At 37.8% G+C, this 20464-nt stretch overlaps 1 protein-coding gene across 2 annotated transcripts; it reads right to left on the bottom strand.

Annotated features, from left to right (window-relative positions):
- Positions 1 to 1134: 1134 nt before the first annotated feature.
- Positions 1135 to 19452, bottom strand: elavl1.S (ELAV like RNA binding protein 1 S homeolog). 2 transcript variants are annotated; one of them, NM_001095159.1, is given in 6 exon segments: positions 1135 to 2978; positions 10587 to 10812; positions 11708 to 11861; positions 13757 to 13860; positions 16261 to 16442; positions 19391 to 19452. In NM_001095159.1, coding segments are annotated over 5 exon segments (981 nt in total). In that variant the 5' UTR covers positions 16433 to 16442; positions 19391 to 19452; the 3' UTR covers positions 1135 to 2653.
- Positions 19453 to 20464: the final 1012 nt, after the last annotated feature.

Below are 20464 nucleotides of genomic sequence, written 5' to 3'. Positions count from 1 at the left end.
TTTAGTGTCTGTTCTCTAACTGTGGGATCTTCATCCTCATGGTGCCTGTGCCCCCCCCCCCAATCTAGGCAAGAGAAAGTATGTTTAGCTCTTCAGCACAAGTCCTATTCTTTTAACTTATGTTGGGGGGTATTACAATCCATTTAAATACATTTTCTTTAGTGAACACATTCTAATAATACTGAAACCCGTTATATGTAAATATTAAAATTGAAGATTGGCTGTAAAGACAGTATAAAACACAAAATGCCCTCAAAGGAGTTTGGGATACACTTACAGTTATCCAGTCAAATAATAATTATGGAATACTATAGACAGCAGTTAAGTAGGCTGTTTCATGTGTAATAAATTAATATCTGAAGTGAAAAGGGCTGACAAATGAATTTAAGTCTTAAACAGGTATGGATCCCTTATCTGGAAGGCCAAAATTCTCTTAATTACAGGAAGAATCCATTTTAAGCAAATACTGTTTTAAAATGACTTCCTGTTTCACTGTTATAATAAAACTGCATATTAACTACATATTCAAGGCAAAATGCATCCTCGTGGCTATTTCACTTTAAACTGTTTTTTAGTAGACTTCAGGTGCAGAGGAAATTTCCAGGTCCCAAGCATTTCAGACGATCGAACCCATACTTGTACCTGTAGTCTTTTTTTTTTTGTCTTGATTATTAACCCTTATATAGTTACCAAGGTCACAGAGCCTAGGTATCAGATAGTAATCTGAATGACAGTTTCTCCATGTTGCCTTTCAGCCTAATAAAAAAAAGTTAATCAACAATGCATAACTACAGGGTATTCAGGGGCCCAGACTTCATGCAAGGAGTCTCCAGTTTCTGATTCTTCCACTAGTCACTAAAAATGCTGACATCTAAACTTTTATGTGTTTCTGGTGTTGCTACTAGAATGTTCAAGGGAAAAACAATCAGAATTAAATGTAAAAAGAAATCCCATTTATTCCAAAAGCACAAACTCCTTATCATTAAAATGTTAAGACCTTTTTTAGCTAGATATTTGAATATGTGTATGTAACCTAATAATAAAGGAATGAACTGAAATGCGCTAGGTACCAAATTATTTAAATGAAAAAAAAACAAACAAAACAAAACAAAAGAACCAAAACAAAAACAAAAGTTGAGCAAAACAAAATCAAATTTAATGATAAATGCAAAAGTAAAACAAAAAAACAAAAGAAACAAAATCAACAGGAACAAAACTGGTACTTGGGAAGAGTGTTAGATATTTTTTAAACTAGGAATCAAACTGTTAATATTTAATTTGAAATAGGTTCTGCTGTTAACGTTAAAAAAAAAAAAAAAGGAAAAACTATAAAGCAGAAAACGAAAACTAAGTCATAACGGGATGCAAAGAGAAAACAAGAACTAAACAATGCTCAAATGTTTAAGGAGTACGAACAAGGAATCTATATTAATCCAAATGATACTTTATATAATAACTGGACGATTATCTAAATTAATTTATGATGCACCACAACAAGAGTGCACAAGGTAAGCATTATTTGCCACATAATATCAATCAAGAAAGGCTACATGAAGGTTTTCTTTGGACTTATAAATAATATTGGAATAGTTTGTGTTATGAACTTTTTGGTCCATCCCTATCATTCTATGGGCTGATTAAAAGATTGGAGAATAATTTTGGACTGGAAAAAAAAAAAACACTCCGCAAAGTTAATCTCTCTCTCTCTTAGAAATAGGGTCCCATAAAAGGACCAATAGAATAAATGAAACGTATTCAGTCAGATTAAACCAATTCTGATATATAATATTTACAGTTTAAATTATGTTTTATGGAGATCTCATCTTTTGTTCTCCTTTATACATGGTTCTCATTTACAACAGGAGAACAAGGATGAGATGGGGGAGAGGGAAGCAGGCAGAAGGTGTTTTTACTTTGGACTTAATTGGTATTTACAATCCCAACAACTAACAAAATATGGGCACGGTAGAGTCTAAGCAGTCATGTTTCCACACATGCCAACATAAGCCTTCATTAAAAACCAAAACATAAATGTATTTTCTTAAAGGAAAGACAAAGGGTACTTGTCTACTTAAGACAAATCACAGTCATTAGTCATGTCTTAAATGGGATTGCACGTATAATAAACAGACATGGTGCTACTAATGATCTTAACTTTATGAAGCCTAAAAGGATCTCTGTTGGCTCGGGTAATTGCAAGCAAGTACTAAACTCAATTTTATAAACTTTCAAAGTCTATAGGAAGGGGTAAACCATGGAAATAGTACTTGTATTAAAGGAAAAAATCCATTGTCTGGAACAAAGAACAACCCGCAGAGCAAGAATTTTTTAAAACATCTTCAAGGTTCAAGCATGCTTCAATTTACCACAATCTGAAGGGCATATTTTAGTCAAAACTATCCATATTTTATTTGTATACTTAAAGTAAATAACTTAATGAACTTAAAATTGGTCTAACACGAGGGGTTTCTCAAACATTTGAACATGTAAGTTGCATCCCCAGAGTATAAAAAAAATGTCATTTTGATAAGACAAAACACACTTGAAAATTGGCGCAATGAGTACACGAACAAAAATGACAAAAATTGTATTCCCCTCCCCCCAATTTAGCAGATTGTAATTTCTCTATTACATACAAAATTTTAAGAGCAAGTTATTTGTGGGACTTGCTGGTTTTGAAGGAAACTTGTAAGGTTTTGTCCCCTAGACGGTAGCCATTAAGACTTGCGATAGCCATTGCTGCTTCTTCATAGTTTGTCATGGTCACAAAACCAAAACCTTTACATTTGTTGGTGTTAAAATCACGAATAACCTTGACATTAGTGACTGCTCCAAAAGGGCCAAACATTTGCCAAAGGATTCCTTCGTCTGCATCTTGGCCAAGATTGTAGATAAAGATGCACCAACCAGAAGATGCACTGCTTGCAACATTTACACTAGATATGCTGCTCATGTGATCTACACCCATCGGAGAAAACCTGTCAATTTAGAACAGAAGAAAAATGGTTGATAAAGCATATAAAGATCAAATTTGTACATCTATACATTTCAGAACTTAAACATTTCTGTGTAAAAATTATACTGGGTAAATAGGTTGTGCAAAATGTAGAAAGAAATTCTAATATAGTTAGTAATCTATCAAGGCTCCAACATAATAGCCAGAACACAACTACATCTTTTGCAACTCTCTTACCTGTTAGTCAGTGACTTGAAGGGGGCTACAAGGGACACAACTGTTCAGTTGGCATGCAGGTCAAATTCAAAAGCAAACCAATTGAATAGTTCTGTCCCATATGACCCCCCCCCCTACCCTGTCACTGACTGGTTACTGACTGTCCAGGTAGGTTTGAAAGCTGCAAAGGAGGAAGTAGTGTTCTGGCTATTACCATAGACATCCACTTGCTTCGGCCTTTATACAATACATTTCTGGCTAACTATATTGAAAACATTTAGTTTTTTTATTCCACAGCCTATTTTACTAGTTTTGTAGTTACTAGGAACTTGCCTTTAAGGTGAAATAAAGCATTGCAGTGTACAATTTATATTAAGAGGTTTTGTTTTGTAATACAAAAATGTAAAAGTCTACAAAAATTGACTTGGATCCAGATTCCTCATCCCCACCCAAGTGACAACTTTGATCATTATTAGACTGGATCATTACTAGTAATCTGGTTCAATATATAATTGAATAAATAAGGCATTTCTAACCATATTAAGTTTTAGGTTTTACTTTTTCTTAAGAATTACCTCTCCCTGATTTCATTAAATGGGTGACAATGAAGCTAAAGCAGTTATGATTACAGTGCACGTTATATTCATGGTGCTCTGATGAAGTTTACAAAGGAAAGAAAATCCTTCTAATTTCATCAAATGAGTGACAAATAAAACTAAATACAATTTATCATTACAATGCATTTTGCTACTACGGAATAACGTGGATACACATGTACCTATTAATGTAAATATCTGGAAAGGATTCTACAGTATAAATTGTAATTAAATAGTCCGAGAACCAAAATGCATCTGAAAAGTTTTGTTAGCCAAAGTAAAATTATTGGTCTAACATGAAAGTTGTCTGATATTGACATAAGCAAATGCATATAAACCGGATTCCAGAACTTGTTAAACGTAAGCAGACACTATAGTGCGCCCCAATATTTAGAGCGAGTAAATAGATCTCTTAATCTTTTTAGAAAAACAATTGCATATATGTTTATTTAATGTACCTATGTATAAAAAAAAATAGATATTTTGTGGTCACACAATGTGTTATTTGCCATGATATTACTAAAAGTTAATTCGTAGGGAAAATATTTCTGCTATGTACTTAAGATGATTTACATGTTTATTAAACAAACATTTACCATAAGTTAATTCATTAAAGATCACATTCAAGTGGTATTTATTTGTAATTAAAGAATCTCCAGTCCTAAGGAGAAAACAGGAATATCCTATAGTAATTATCTACACCCGCACTCATGTCAGGTGATCTTTACTTGAAAACCCATAAGTGAATGCAGTTAATGTAGGGATAAATGCAGTGATTTGTGGAGGCCTATTTATTAAAATATGTATTTTAATATTTTGAATAACCATGACATTTTAAAAACGCAAAAGTTACCTAATTAAAAAAAATAAACAAAACTGTGAAAGAATATGAATATCCAGAATCTTTCTTTTTTTATGTCTGCATTACATAAAAGATTATAAATGAATAGTTTACATTTTGCCATGACAGCTGCCATGACCTTGCAAGCGTTTCAGTTTTTTAAAAGCATTATTCAAATTCATGATTTTTAGCAAAAAGTTAATTGAATCACAGGGGGAAAAATACAGATAGGAGTTTTGTTCTGCACTCTCCTGCAGTGGAACGCAGGGCAAAACGCAGCTTGTTTTTTTATAGTGATGTACTTATTTACATGGGCGCATACAAGCACCGAACAGATGTGGAAAGCAACATACACTATAAGAACAGCCTGCATTTCGTTCTGTGCTCCCCTGTGGTGGAACAGAGAAAAAAAAGTGTTTTGACTCCCACAGACTGGGAATACCCTGTGTGCCATTAGCCTTAAAATAAATATAACGAAGAATGGGTTCGCACACTCTAAATAACATACAAACAAAAGGTGGTATAAAGTAAATTTTATATAGATATAAAAAAATGTACAACAGGTAGAACAATATCTTATACAAGACAATTTATACACAATGATACTAACAAGTATGAGAGTACCCCAACATTTCGGCACACTAGCCTTTGTCAAGGGGGATTCTGATGTGCAACCTGTTTGTGTTAGGTATAAATACCCTGTTCAATTTCTATCAATTAGCGCAGTTTTCGCACCCTCCCTGCACTTCCGCGTTCGTGCCCATGTCATTTCCCTGGATATCAAATCCAGCGTCATGACGCGGCAATATAACCCTGCGTTAACCTTGCTTAATGCGCGCCTGCATCATCACCATTCGTTTGTGTGTGCAGGCAAAGGCTAGTGTGCCAAAACGTTGGGGTATTGTCATCCTTTGGCAAAGTGTATCCGCTTCTTGTGGTTTATCTTCATTTTTCGCCTTGAACTTACAAAGTTGGTGGCATGTATATACTTGTAGTATCATTGTGTATAAATTGTCTTGTACAAGATATTGATCTACCTGTTGTACATTTTTTTATATCTATATAAAAGAAATTTACTTTATAACACCTTTTGTTTGTATGTTATATTAGAGTATGCACACCCATTCTATGTTATATTGAGCTTTTCAGTTACTTGTTGGTGGTATCCCTGCGTAATCAGCACCTCTTGCATAACTCTTTTTGCTGTTAGGAGTCCCCTCATTTGATTTGTGTTTCTGCTATTAGCCTTAACCCTTTAACCGCCAAGCACGTACGGCGTACGTGCTGGCGGTTCAGGGCTCAGGCTGCCAAGAACGTACCTCGTACGTTTATTGCAGCTGAGCCCTTCTCTCTGCATCGGCGGCTTTTGCCGCCTCTGCAGAGAGTCAGGAGGGTAGACAGCCCCCTGGGCAACGTGGCTGGGGGGCTGTCAAGTCGGATCTGCGACGCGATTGTCGCAGATCCGACTTCAAAGTAGCAGAAGCGCAATGTAAGCGCTGCTGCTGCTGGCTTACCTCCTCCTCGTCGCCCAACCGCCCACTCACTTCCTGCTGCGCAGTAACTCTGCAGACACGCTGCCAGGAGTCCTCCTTCGGTTCCAGCGATCCTCCTGCTACAAAAACGGTAAGTGCACTTTTTTTTTTTTTACACACTTACCTGCACTTACACATACCTACAGTACATTTATACACTTACATAAACATTTTAGTAAAAATTTGTATTTTTTATTTTTTTATTTTAGCACACTTGGTCGATTTTGTACACTTATTTACACTTAATTACATGTACTTGCACACTCAAGACAACTTTTATTAGTGCACAAATATGTATACACAAAAACTCACAAACAGGTGTTTTTTTTTGTTTTTTTTACTTATTCATTGTACTGTTTGTTTTGCCTAAAAGCATGTTATTTTGACAGCGTGACTATTGGATAATCGATTTCGGCCACTAATTACGCTGTCGGATCAATTATTTTGTTATTTCATTGATTTACGCTATTTTTGTGGTTTTATTGCAATTTTATCCATGCATTATTGTTCCTTATGTATCTTTAGTATAGTTTTGCTGTTTGGTGCTTTGGTATAGAAAGATTTATTTTACTTAGTTTGATTCGCCAGAATATATGCTTTCCAAAAATATATGGGTTTCTGGGGGTCTTTTTACAGTTTTGGGGTCTTATGGCACATAACGCACAGTTGGGGCTCTCTTTTCTGCAGCTTAGTTGGCTAGCGTGAAAATTTATAGGCATGTTTTTCATTTGGGGTCCGTACACGCCACATTCTTTGGTAAATCTATGCATATTGGGCATCAAACTATTTAGTAGACCTCTGACGTCCATATTTAGGGTGATTTTTCTTTATACGTAAAACATTGTGTGCGATAAATGCGGCAAACTGCAACAATTTTAGGCGATTTTCAGAAATGATGTAAAAACCTCTGCGTTTAGAAAAGCTTTGCAGTTTGGTGTAGAAAGACGTCTTTATCTTTTTTGGATTCGTCAGAATGTGTACTTTCCAAAAATATATGGTTTTGGGGGGGTCTTTGCTGTTAGGAGGGTCTTGAGGCACATAATATGAAGTCAAGGGTCTATGTTCACAGAAGGTGAATCGGCAGCGGAGAAAAATCATATGCACTATTTTCATTTGGGGTCCGCACATGCCAGCTGCCTTGGTATATCAATGCATATTGGGCATCAAACGGTTCAGTTGACCCTTGGCATCAGTATTTATGGTGTTTTAGAATTGTATGTACCCAAAGAAATTGGGTGAGATAAATGCGGCCAATTGCAATATTTTTAGGCAATTTTCAAAAATGTAAAAACTGTTGCTTTTATCGCCAAATTTAGGAAAGGCTTGCGGCTTGGTACTTTGGAGTACAAGGACATGCATACCCAATTTGGATTCGCGGGAATGTGTACTTTCCGAAAATATATGGTTTTCTGGGGTGAATGTACTTTTTTCTACCTTTGCTCCCCCCAAAACTATGTATATGTGTTGATTTTGCAGTACCTGAAATGACAGACCATATGGGGGTCTTCCTTTTGGGGCCCCTATATGCCACGTGCTTGGGTACACCTATACATATTGGGCATCAAACGGTTCAGAGGACCCTAGGCTTTCATATTTGGGGTGATTTCTCTTGATACCTAAAAGTATGTGGGTAATACGATGCTGCAGGGTAGATATTTTGAAGTCATTTTTGTATATGTCACCAAAATCACTAAATTTAGGAATGGTTTGTGGCTTGGTGCTTTGGAGTACAAAGACATGCATACCCAATTTAGATCCGTGGGAATGTGTACTTTCCGAAAATATATGGTTTTCTGGGGTGAACTTACTTTTTTCTACCGTTGCCCCCCCCAAAACGATGTAAATGTGTTAATTTTGCAGTACCTGAAATGACAGAACATACAAGGGGGGGTCTTCATTTTAGGGCCCCTATATGCCACGTGCTTGGGTACACCTATACATATTGGGCATCAAACTGTTCAGAGGACCCTAGGCTTTAATATTTGGGGTGATTTCTCTTGATACCTAAAAGTATGTGGGTAATACGATGCTGCAGGGTAGATATTTTGAGGTGATTTTTGGAAATGTCACCAAAATCACTAAATTTAGGAATGGTTTGCGGCTTGGTACTTTGGTGTAGAAAGACATGCATACCCAATTTGGATTCATGGGAATGTGTATTTTCCGAAAATATATGGTTTTCTGGGGTGAACTTACTGTTTTCTACTTTTGCCCCCCCCCCCAAAACGATGTAAATGTGTTGATTTTGAAGTATCTGAAATGACAGACCATATGGGGGTCTTCAATTTCAGGCCCATATATGCCACTTGCTTGGGTACACCTATACATATTGGGCATCAAACTGTTCAGAGGACCCTAGGCTTTCATATTTGGGGTGATTTCTCTTGATACCTAAAAGTATGTGGGTAATACGATGCTGCAGGGTAGAAATTTTTAGGTGATTTTTGGAAATGTCGCCAAAATCACCAGATTTAGGAATGGTTTGCCGCTTGGTACTTTGGTGTAGAAAGACATGCATACCCAATTTGGATTCAGGGGAATGTGTACTTTCCGAAAATATATTGTTTTCTGGGGTGAACGTACTTTTTTCTACCTTTGCCGCCCCCAAAACTATGTAAATGTGTTGATTTTGCAGTATCTGAAATGACAGAACAAACGGGGGGTCTTCCTTTTGGGGCCCCCTATGCCACGTGCTTGGGTACATCTATTCATATTGGGCATCAAACTGTTCAGTGGACCCAGGATTTTATATTTGGGGTGTTTTACATTGATACCTAATGATGTGTGGGAGATATGTTGCTAGCTTTGAGGTCATTTTTCAAAAAATTCACCAATTTCTATAAAACATTATAACTTTAGGAAACAATTGCAACTTGGTAGTTTGGAGTACAAAGATATTTCTACCCATTTTTGATTCACCAGAATCTGTTCTTTCTAGTAATGGGTAGTTTTCTAGGGTAAACCTACTGTTAGCGGAATGTTTGGCCTTGAAATCTAAAGTATGCCGTTTGGGGAGTGTTGCTTTGGAAATTTGGTTGTGTACTGCTTGTAGATTTTTAGCTATACAAGTGAGAAATCTCCATAAAACTATATATATTTGGTATTGTCGCGTTTAGGAGACATAGACCTTTCTAAATCGGCTGTGTTCTCGTACATAAAATGAATGATGTTTCTGATATATGTGATTGTTCTTCGTGAAATATGATTTTTTTCATTTTATTTGACACTTAGAATCCAATATTTTTTTTACAGAAGTGGAATTACACCAAAATTCTTGCATATTGTGAAAGTTCAGGTTGTCCTGAAAAAAACAATATATTGTTTTCCTGCGTTAACTAAAAGACCACCCCAGGAAAGGCCCTTAAAGTGAAAGAGTGCAAAATATCTAAAAACTGCTTGGCAGTAGATGTTCGCATCTAGGACAAAACGGCTGGCAGGGAAAGGGTTAAACACAGGCATTTATTATTTGTATTTCACTGCAAATTGATACTTTTTTTTTCCAGAGAATGTATGTACCTATTTCAAACAGATGCTTTATTGAAAAGCAAATCAAGCACATTTAGGGCTGATGTGCATCCCTCCAAAAGAAAAGTCTTTCTTTATTTTGGAGTACCTTTATTTTCTGCTTTTACAGTTAAAAAGTGGGATTCTGAATAGATCCAATTGCTATGTAAATAATTAAACGGATAGCCCAAAGTTACAACTCATTCCTCCGTTTTCCTGACTACCCGTGCCAGTGAAATATTGTAGTTTTTATTAACTAACATAGGTGCTTAATTGCCCTCCCAATTTAGCAATTAAGCACCTATTTTCCAGCCAAAGTATTGGTAAATATTGCTCATTCAATTGCCACACTTCTTTGTATGTTCAGCAATAAACAGACCTGAGAAGCATAAAAGGCACTGTGAGATATTGATTTGTCGCTGGAGGAGTGCGGATTTCTGATACATTATTCCTGTAGCTAGGTAAAGTTTAAAGAATAAGTAAACCTTTTTAAGATCTAAAAAATTACTCCAAACACGGCCAAAAATAACACACCTGCTTTGAGTCTTATTTGGTTTCTAAATTACAAGCAGCTTAACATCAGTTCTTTTAGGGACTTCCATGTCTAGTGTGAAGCCTAGTCTCCTACTATGAAGGCCTCAAAAAGGCGTCTGCTGCACATGCCTGATTTCTGAAGCAGAGGATACCCAGTAGACACCTTTCATGGTAGAAGAAAGAAAAGCCAAGAAAGGAAAAAAAAAAGGAGGCAGAGCTTTACACTAAACAAGAAAATTGCTAAATGAGCTGAAGTGAATTGTAATTTAGAAACCTAATATGGTATGTTATTCTGGGGAGATGTTTAACGGATTTTTAGGGATTTTATAATAAAAGGCTTACTAATCAAGATAAACACCAATTGTGGCAAAACAAATTATCTTTTAAAAGCACAATTGTTACTTTACCTGAACCTTTGTGCCTGGTGATGGACAGGCCCTCCAAATCGTCGAGCTGGGGAGTGACAAATCTGTGAAAGTAGGGCCATATTCTTGCTCTGATTTGGATTGGCAGCAAATTTTACTGTAATAGGCTCTGAAGAACCAGGAGGTTTGTGTCCATTAAAACTGGCAATAGCCTCTTCAGCTTCTGATCTTTTATCAAACCGTATAAATGCAACGCCCCGGGACAAACCTGAAATGATAACAAAAAGGTTGTTCTGTTTTGTTTCTGGTCTCTAAAGAGCACAAACAGATAGCAAAGCGTAGCAATGTTAACTTATGCTCTTCCATGTGGCGGAAAGCATGAGAATCAGAACAGGCTAGCACGCATGTTTGAGATGCAGGTTTGAGAGCAGCGAAGTGCCTGATTTTACCTACAAGCTTTAAGGACTATGTTTTAGCATTTTGACACTGCAAAGTCTGTACAATACCCCTTTAAAAGAGCTAAACAAATCTCTCAACACAATCCAGTTTAGGGTTGTTTTATCTATTGGCTTCTTGGTAGCATATTTAACATAATAATAACAATACGTGAGAATGTTGATTGTGGACAGCCAGCCTGAGAACAGGTCACAACAGTTCAAAACAAAGCTTAAACAGTAAGAAAGACATTAAAATCCTCCGTAAGAAGTGCTCTCTCTATCTCTTCAAGACAAAACCAAGAGTCTACCATTTGGAGCACTAGAATATTAGTCTAGTCCTGGTATGTATTGAACTATGCCTTCACCTTGTGCACTTTTTCACTTCAATTTGCACCTGTATGTTAGCCACCCATCCAATTAGACTGTAAGCTCTCCTTTCAACTCTGTCTCCTACCACATAGCATTTAAGCTTTGTGTCTTTATATGAGCTCTGTGTATATTTATTGTGTGACTTGTCCTCCCTGTGTGTACTTGTATATATTGTATGGAACTGCGGCTCCTTAACAGCATCTTCCAAATAAAGTTATACTTACATACATAATCTTACTAGGGGAACAAGTAAAATAAAATATATTCATTCACCTCTTAATATTTCCATCAAAGGGATCAAATTCAAAGGGAAAATAAATAGAGATACATCTGGTTACACAGTAAAATTGGTATTACCTGTTGCTTGATCAACCAGCACTCGAGAATTGATAATGTGTCCAAATGGTAAAAACATATCTTCCACATCTTTCTGTGTCATTGTCCTTGGGAGTCCGCTGATGTACAAATTTGCATCTTTGATGGTTTCTGAACTTGGACGAGCAAAGGAGACCTGAAACAAAAAATACTGGCATTAAAAGGATTCTGTCATGATTTTTATGGTGTGGTTTGTATTTCTAAATTACACTGTTTACACTGCAAATAATTCAATCTACCATGTAAAATTTCATACCTAACCCAAAAAGTGTATTTTTTTTTTTTTAGATCTAATATTGGTGTGTAGGCAGCCATTTTGTGTCATTTTGCCTGTTTTTAGAAAGAGCCAGCACTTCAGGATGGAACTGCTTTCAGGCAGGCTATTGTTTCTCCTACTCAATGTAAATGAAGGAGTCGCAGTGAGACATGGAATTTTACTATTAAGTGCTGCTCTTATATCTACCAAGGAGCTGTTACAGACAGGCGGAGTTCCAAAAAACACAATGCTAAACAAGAAAAAATTTTCATACTTTATTGTGGCCAAAGAAAACAAAAATTTGCCAATTTGGTCTACATTCTCAAAAAGGACCAATAATATCAAAAGTTACTATTCATGTGATTTTGTAAATTAATTTCTATGCTGCTGTTTTTAATCATAATACTACAGACTCCTGGACTTTACATCGAGGTTCCAGATTGGTGCCATATTTTCCCAATAATTTCTATACTATACAAGCTAATTTTATTTTCAAATCCTATAATATCATGTTTAGCAGATCTGTTTTGACCAGTTAATTACTACTTTGAGTCTTTTGGGGTTAGTACCCCAGTTTGGCAGATTCTTCCAGGCAGTTGTTTCCATTCTGATCAGGTCAGTCAGATGATACACATGTACCTTAATTTTCAGTTAGTTCCTAAAGGTGACAATAGACATTACAATTCCGATATTTCCTGCGACCATTGGTAGTTTTCAATACTAACTGTTAGAGCTGAATTGTCAGATATACAAATAGAAACAATATGATCCTATCTGTATCTGACGATTCAGCACTAACAATGGCCGTTGTTTGGGTGCCTTCGCGTTTCGTAAGACAATATCTGTGGGTCTATGGCCACCTTAACTGAGTTAGTTAGTGACTTGAAGGGGAGCCACATGGGACAAAACTATTCAGTGAGTTTGCAGCTGATCCTTAGTATTCAGCTCAGATTCAAAAGCAACAGTTATGACCCATGTGGCTCCCCTCAAGTCACTGATTGGTTACTGCTTGGTCACCAGGGTAACCAGTTAGTGGAAATCAAGAGAGCTGAAAAGCAGGAAGTAGTGTTCCGGCTATTATGTTACACATCCAGTTACTCCAGCCTTTATACATTATATTAGAAACATTTTTTATTTTGCACAACCTATCCATTTACCCAGTTTTTATTTTTATAGTGAACAATTCCTTTAATGAAACGCAGGGATTCTGCTCAGCAGGGACAAAGATAAGAAATGTATCAACTAAATGTATCAATTCATAACAGTTAACCAGGTCAGTGACCCCCACCCCCCCAGCTGCTTTAAAAACTTTACACACATAAAAAATAGAAAGCAATTGAAAAAAGTATTTCTGGTGAACAATCTGAAACCAACAAAACTGAAAAAAGTGTTGAAAGGTGAACAACCCCTTCAATAAAATTAGATAGCAAGGAGAGGTCATACATCAAACAGGCAAAACAGATTAGTTAGGACTCCAACTGTGACCCCTTTGTTTTAAACGTGTTTTCTGCACACCATATTGTAGATACCAAAGCACATCTGACTGACAAACAGCAGGGCAAACTCAGCAAATGGGGTGTCCAGACAGTAAAGATAGATACAGAGTTGCTGGACATATGTTTCTTCACTTATATGAGATGCTGTACATCTGGGCTGGTACAGTTAGTGGGAACCATGAGGCATAACATTTCTAGGTAGTTTTTTTGACAAACTTTAGCTCTCCTGTAAATAGATTTGGACAAACAAAACATCTGCAGCCACAAATTTAGACTTACCTTTATAGTTTTTGATTGAAGCCTCAGACCATTAAGAGTGTTTATTGCTCTTTCTGCATCTTTTGCATTAAGGTAATTTACAAAACCATAGCCTAAACTGTGCCCTGCAAAAACAGAATGCAATTCTTGATTAGTCATGCTTTAAGCTTTAATTACACATTTTCAGATTTATTAATGTGTGAACATAAACAATATAGTCACATAATGGCCATCAAACTTACATGAAAAACAAATAAAAATGCAGTCGTTTTATTTTTTTTCAAAAGCTTTACAACCATACCATTGCGACAGAATTAACCTTCATTAAAAATAAATGACTAGTGGCCATCAGTTGAATGGGAGAGAGGATCTCACCGCCCCTCCCCCACAGACATCATACAGTGTAAAATAAAGATAGGTTGGCACTTAACTGTTGGCTCTTAAATGTGTGTTTTGCAAGTTAATGATCTAGTCCTGGAATTTTTAATACATTTATTTCCTACTCGCTTTAAATGCTAACATATAACATGAAAAAGTCTGCCAAGAAAGCACAATTACCAGCATTAGACATGGTGTTAGTCCGGACGTCGCTATTTTGGCTAAAGATGCCCATGCACAGTATAACATTGTGAAAGGGAGCCACACATTTCCTGCTATTCTGATCATGTAGGCGGAGAGCCAGAACGATCAGAACAAGAGAAAGGTGGTCATACCGTATGCAGTGCTTTGTACAGTTATTGGTCCATTCAACCCCACAGGCCAAACAGTACTGCTGCAAGACTGTCCAATGTAAAGACGTTTTATGATTCTAGCTGTTTATAAAAACATTACAACATTGTCCTTTAGGGTAGGGACACACTGGGCGATTTGGGGAGTTTTAGTCGCCTGGCGACTAATCGCCGCGACTTTTCTCCCCGAATGCCTCCCCTCGCTCTGCGCCTGGCTAAAATGAAAAATCGCCTGCGCTAATCACACGCGGCGATTCGTTTTCCGAAATCGCCCGAAGTTGCCTCACGAGGAAACTTCGGGCGACTTCGGAAAACGAATCGCCGCGTGTGATTAGCGCAGGCGATTTTTCATTTTAGCCAGGCGCAGAGCGAGGGGAGGCATTCGGGGAGAAAAGTCGCGGCGATTAGTCGCCAGGCGACTAAAACTCCCCAAATCGCCCAGTGTGTCCCTACCCTTAAGGAGTTGTTCACCTTTGAGATAACTTTAGTATGATATTCTGAGACAATTTGCAATTTGTTTTTATTATTGAAGGTTTTACAGTTATTTAGCTTTTTAATTCAGATGCTCTTCAATTTGCATCTTAACCAATCTGGTATCTAGGGTCCAAATTACCCTAGCAACCATGTATTGATTTAAATAAGAGACTGGAATATAAATAGGAGAAGGCCTGAATAGAAGGATCAGTAATAAAAACTAACAATAACACTACATTTGTAGCCATATAGGGCATTTGTTTTTTAGGAGATAACGCCACAACAATTCTAATTTATGTAGTTTTAAAGGAAAACTATACCCCCAAAATGAATACTTAAGCAACAGATAGTTTATATCAAATTGAATGACATATTAAAGAATCTTACCAAACTGGAATATATATTTACATAAATATTGCCCTTTTACATCTCTTGCCTTGAACCACCATTTCGTGACTCTATCTGTGCTGCCTCAGAGATCACCTGACCAGAAATACTACAACACTAACTGTAACAGGAAGAAGTGAGGAAGCAAAAGGCAGAACTCTGTCTGTTAATTGGCTCATGTGACCTTACATGTGGTTTGTATGTGTGCACAGTGAATCTTACGATCTCAGGGGACGGCCCTTATTTTTTAAAATGGCAATTTTCTATTTATGATTATCCAATGGCACATACTACTAAAAAAGTATATTATGATAATGGTTCATTTACATGAAGCAGGGTTTTACACATGAGCTGTTTTACTCAGTATCTTTTAATAGAGACCTACATTGTTTGGGGGGTATAGTTTTCCTTTAAAGAAAAATACATATATTTATTAAGGGAAACCCAACATAAGATTTGCATATTAAATGACACAAAATTATTCTTAAAAAACACAAGTTATTTGATAACAGTATGCCTCTTACAGCCTTGGCTGTGCCGCATTGCCAGAAAACAGTGGTATACATCAAAGAGAAGGCTGAATGCTGTCACACAGTCAGGTCCTTGACAGCATGTACCATAGATTTTACAATCTACAAGTAATTGAAGGACAAGAAAAATAGCTTTGCACGTGTGCAGTAGAGCACAAGTTCTGACAATACTCTGCTGCACATGTGCACAGCCCAGGGCAGCCACAAAGGATCTACAGGACCTGCAACAAGGGGTATGTATGGAGCTCACTAGAATACCAACCCAGGTAGTTGCATTTTTGCAAAAGAAGCATCTGACCTGGTGTCTGAAATTAAATTATTATCACTTGGTTTTTAAAAAGAAAAAATCTCCACACCCCTAGCCTTCGGTATAAATGTAAATTATTTATAAATTTATTTGGCTTACCTGCAACTTTATCCCGAATAAGCTTTGCAGATTCTACCTCTCCGATACTGCTGAAAAGGCTTCGCAGTTCATCTTGTGTCATATTCTGAGGGAGGTAGTTCACAATCAAATTGGTCCTACCAATGTCATCCCTGCAGACGTCATCCATGTGATCTTCATAACCGTTAGACATCATATATTACCTGTTAAGATAAATAGACAATCTGGATTTAGTTTTAAACAATGTGTGCAAAGACATCAGACTAGAATAGACAACACTAAATTTGTTTTTTAAAAAGAAGCTAAGCCAAATTTGATAGAGGCAAGTCAGATCAGTTAAAGGACAAGGCTATTTCACTGGGGTGAATCTGTACTCCAGTGAGTTTTACTTGGTCCCAGGGCCGTGCTCTTCTTCAGCGGAAACCGCACCCCCTTCATTGCTATATTTCCCTGCATTGCCTTAGCTAAGTAGCACACGTCAATTTCTCCACTGGCATATATACTTGCAGAAAAAAGGCAATCCACTGCCTTCCTCAACTTGAATGTGTGCACTGTAAGGCATAGGATCAACCCATCACCATACACATAGCTCTGATCCCATGACTGTCATAACACTTTTGTTTTAGAAAAGCCAACTATAAAAATGCTTAACTTTCTAGGGCAGTAACAATGCATTCACCAAGATTTTAAAAGCTTCATACAGCCCCCTTTTTTCCCCCAATGTTTGCTAGGCTATGAGATAGGAAGTAGTTAATTATATAGATTATGGATTTGTTTTGATTGTGCTCATATTTCAATCCATTTATTACTGCAGAAAATATAGGTATCCCCCGAAAGCCTGTGCTGTATTTTCTGCTGTAATAAATGGATTGAAAAACATTGGTCAGCAGGTGTTCTCCTTCCATGCAAAGGTACTGGATGCTAATTGGTCTGGAAGCAGCCAGGGAGTGTATGTACGCTTGAAAATCAAGTAAGTGGTGTGTGGAGGAATTCGGTACTGAACTGTGTTTGTCTCTGCATTAATAAAACAGTACCTTGTACTGGATCCAAACTAAGATATAATTAATCCTAATTGTAAGCAAATCTTATTTGGTTTATTTAACGTTTACATGATTTTCTAGTAGACTTACGGTATGAAGATCAAAATTACAGAAAGATCCTCTATCTGGAAAAGCCCAGGTCCCAAGCATTCTGAATAATAGGTCCCATACCAGTCTTGCTTTAGGAATCAGAAGTCACAAGATTCAAAAGATCAGTTAATCCTTGTCTGATTCAAAGGCAGTGGTTTTATTTAGGACAATGTTACATATAGAGCTTTGTCCCCAGCGGAAATCAGCTCTTTGATCGGTGACTAAATGTCTAAAAATACTTTTAAACGGGAATCACTGTATGTAAAACACTTGACATTCGGTGATCCCGCTTAATCTTGGGAAAAATGTTTTCTTCCCCCTTTCCCCACGATTATGGCGGATTGCAGAAAACGTTAAAGGAGACTTTTACGATTAAGCCAGTTCACTGCATGTAAATTGATTAACATGCAGCAACCCCCATTCTACTGGATTAAAACTTTTCAGACTCTTTGTCACCTGCAGGAAAACCGATCTCCTTATGGGTGACAAAATGACTGATCGGACATTGTTCTTACAGGACTGCAGCTAAAGTTGTCAGTGCTTGTTCCCCAAATCGATCTGACCATCAATATCCTCAATTAAATTCGGTCATTCGGTTTATTAAAGCAGTCTTTGCAGACCCTTTGGGAGAGGACCACATCAATGCGCTGATGTGGTCTCCACTCATTGGGAAGCTGAAACAACAGCTTTTCTTGACCTGTATATGACCAGTATTACACATTTAAAGGGGAAAAAAATGCACTTAATCCACATTTTTTTTCCAATGTCAGACACCATTTGCTTTTAAAGTAGAAGAAAAGTCTTTTTGCACTTGGGGGTGCCAAATGTTAGGCACCCCCAAGTGATTATATTGACTTATCTGAAACCCTGGGCCAGTGTTCCTATCAGCAGAAAACTTCACCGGCCCGGGGTTATTCCAGCGAGCACAACATAGCGATCCACTTCCATCTTCCTCAAATTTCCTGGGGTAAACGCATGTGGAGTTGAACAAAATAGCCAACTTTTTAGTTTAGGTTTCAGGTAAATCGATACAATCACTTGGGGGTGCCTAACATTTGGCACCCACAAGTGCAAAAACACTTTGCTTCTCCTTTAATAACTAACAAGAGCTAGGAACTGGATACAAGATCACTCTGGAGACATGCGAAAATCCTAGTCAGTCACACAACTGGCAAAATTTTAGTATCATATTGCTGGAAGGGGGACAAAATACTAGCAATTGCCCCCCATTCAAAGTGAACAGGAATCACACGTGACAGGCAGGGATTGCGGGAAAATGTGAAGCCCTGAGGCGAGGTGTGAGTTGGTATGAATGGAGGTCAATTTCTAGCATTTTTGTCCCACTTACTTTACAAAAACGAATGATCAACCTGGCATACTGTCCGTGGAATTTATTCTGAATGTTGATTCTGGGGCCAAATTTCACATAAAAGCAGAAGCTAAAATAAAACTTTTGCTGGGGAAAAAAATACAAAAAAACAAAAATATATATATAAAGACATCTTTTCGAATTGATAGCCACGTAGTCCATCAACTGTAAGAGGAATTTGCACCTCTCCAGCAGCAGGGCTTATTTCCAGCGTCTGCTCAAACTGCACGGCACAAAGAACCTTGAAACCAACTAGGAGATGTTGTGATCTACGGCACCAATGAAAAGGTATCCCCCTGCTTTCTATTAAACTGTGAGCCGGCAAGTACAGGAGGCCAGATGCCGACAAACAAGCAGTCCCCATAAGACTCCAAGCCCAACTACGAGTGTAGAATGTTAAAGTAATGGTTATTCGCCACGGAAGTCGATCTTGTAATCGCATTAAAAGTGCAAGAAGAGAGTATCCCTATCATTGACTCCTCCGTGAACTTCACTATACGGCTAGGCCGCGCTCCCACCTCCTTAGCACTGCTGCAGGGAAGCGTACCCTGGAGGCGGACTGCACTAGGGCCTGTCCTACTACACGCGTTCCCTCCTTTTCTGAATGTCTCTCGCTCACAACCAATGGATGCAACTCTCGCACAGTATTTACCTCTCGGAGCTTCCCGCTCTTATTACACTACAGAGCGGCTCGGTCCGTAGCCCGTTTCGGACGTTCCCAGAACAGCGAGCGGGTTTCTGGCGTCACACGGTCAAAAAAAAAAAAAAAAAAAAAAAAACCAACATGGCGGACTCCTGTAGCGCCGGCGCTTGTTCCGCCCACTTTCATTCCTAAGTGGTTGGCGCCATTGAGAATCTAAAGCAATTGGTCACTAGCGGTGTATATCAGAGGGCGGAATTTAAGCGCCATTTCCGGTCAGAGGGCATGGAATAGTTTGTGCGAATGAGCGAGCGGGACAGTGGCGGTACGTTGACTCCCAGAAGGCATTGAGAACTTGCTTATGATGTTATAGAGAGCGTCATTCACGTTTACCCAGCGTGGGAATTGCTTTAAAGGAACAGTTCAGTGTGAAAATAAAAACTGTGTAAATAGATAGGCCGTGCAAAATAAAAAATGTTTCTAATATAAAATGTAATGTATAAAGTCTGGAGTGACTGGATGTCTAATATAATAGCCGGAACACTACTTCCTGCTTTTCAGCATTCAGCTCAGATTCAAAAGCAACAGATATGACCCATGTGCCCCACCTCAAGTCTCTGATTGGTTACTGCCTAGGCCGGGCCGGTATTACAAATTTACCGGACGTCTCTGCGATGTTGCTCCGCCCCTTTTGCGGCACACCGCGTAGCTCTGCCCCTTTTTGTGCCGCGGACCGCCCCCCTTTGGTGCCCGCCCCCCACTGGCCGGTATTATTTTCAAGTAAAGGTGGCAACCCTATTACTGCCTGGTAACCAGGGTAACCAGTCAGTGTAAACCAAGAGAGCTGAAAAGCAGGAAGTAGTGTTCTGGCTATTATGTTAGACATCCAGTCACTCCAGCCTTTATACATTACATTTTTGCCTAACTATATTAGAAACATTTTTTATTTTACACAGACTATGTACCCAGTTTTTATTTTTATACTGAACAATTCCTTTAAGTTAAAAAAACTTCAAGTGTCGCAAAGTATTGTTACTAAATGTGACAAACAACTTGAGCAATTGTATGCATATATGTTATTATTTT

The sequence above is a fragment of the Xenopus laevis genome, chromosome 1S (genome assembly GCF_017654675.1).
Source record: "Xenopus laevis strain J_2021 chromosome 1S, Xenopus_laevis_v10.1, whole genome shotgun sequence".
Lineage (NCBI taxonomy): Eukaryota > Metazoa > Chordata > Amphibia > Anura > Pipidae > Xenopus > Xenopus laevis.
The sequence above is the reverse complement of the archived record's forward strand: the minus strand, read 5'-3'. Positions and strand labels throughout refer to the sequence as shown.

Bases quoted from the DNA above. Each gene is read 5' to 3' on its own strand.
- elavl1.S (XM_018238749.2), bottom strand. From the start codon at position 16,435: ATGATGTCTAACGGTTATGAAGATCACATGGATGACGTCTGCAGGGAT. The intron at 11,862-13,756 runs GTAAGTCTAAAT...TTTTTGTTTCAG, and splicing joins TTCAATCAAAAACTATAAAG to GTCTCCTTTGCTCGTCCAAG. The intron at 2,979-10,586 runs GTAAAGTAACAA...CTAAATTGACAG, and splicing joins CACCAGGCACAAAGGTTCAG to GTTTTCTCCGATGGGTGTAG.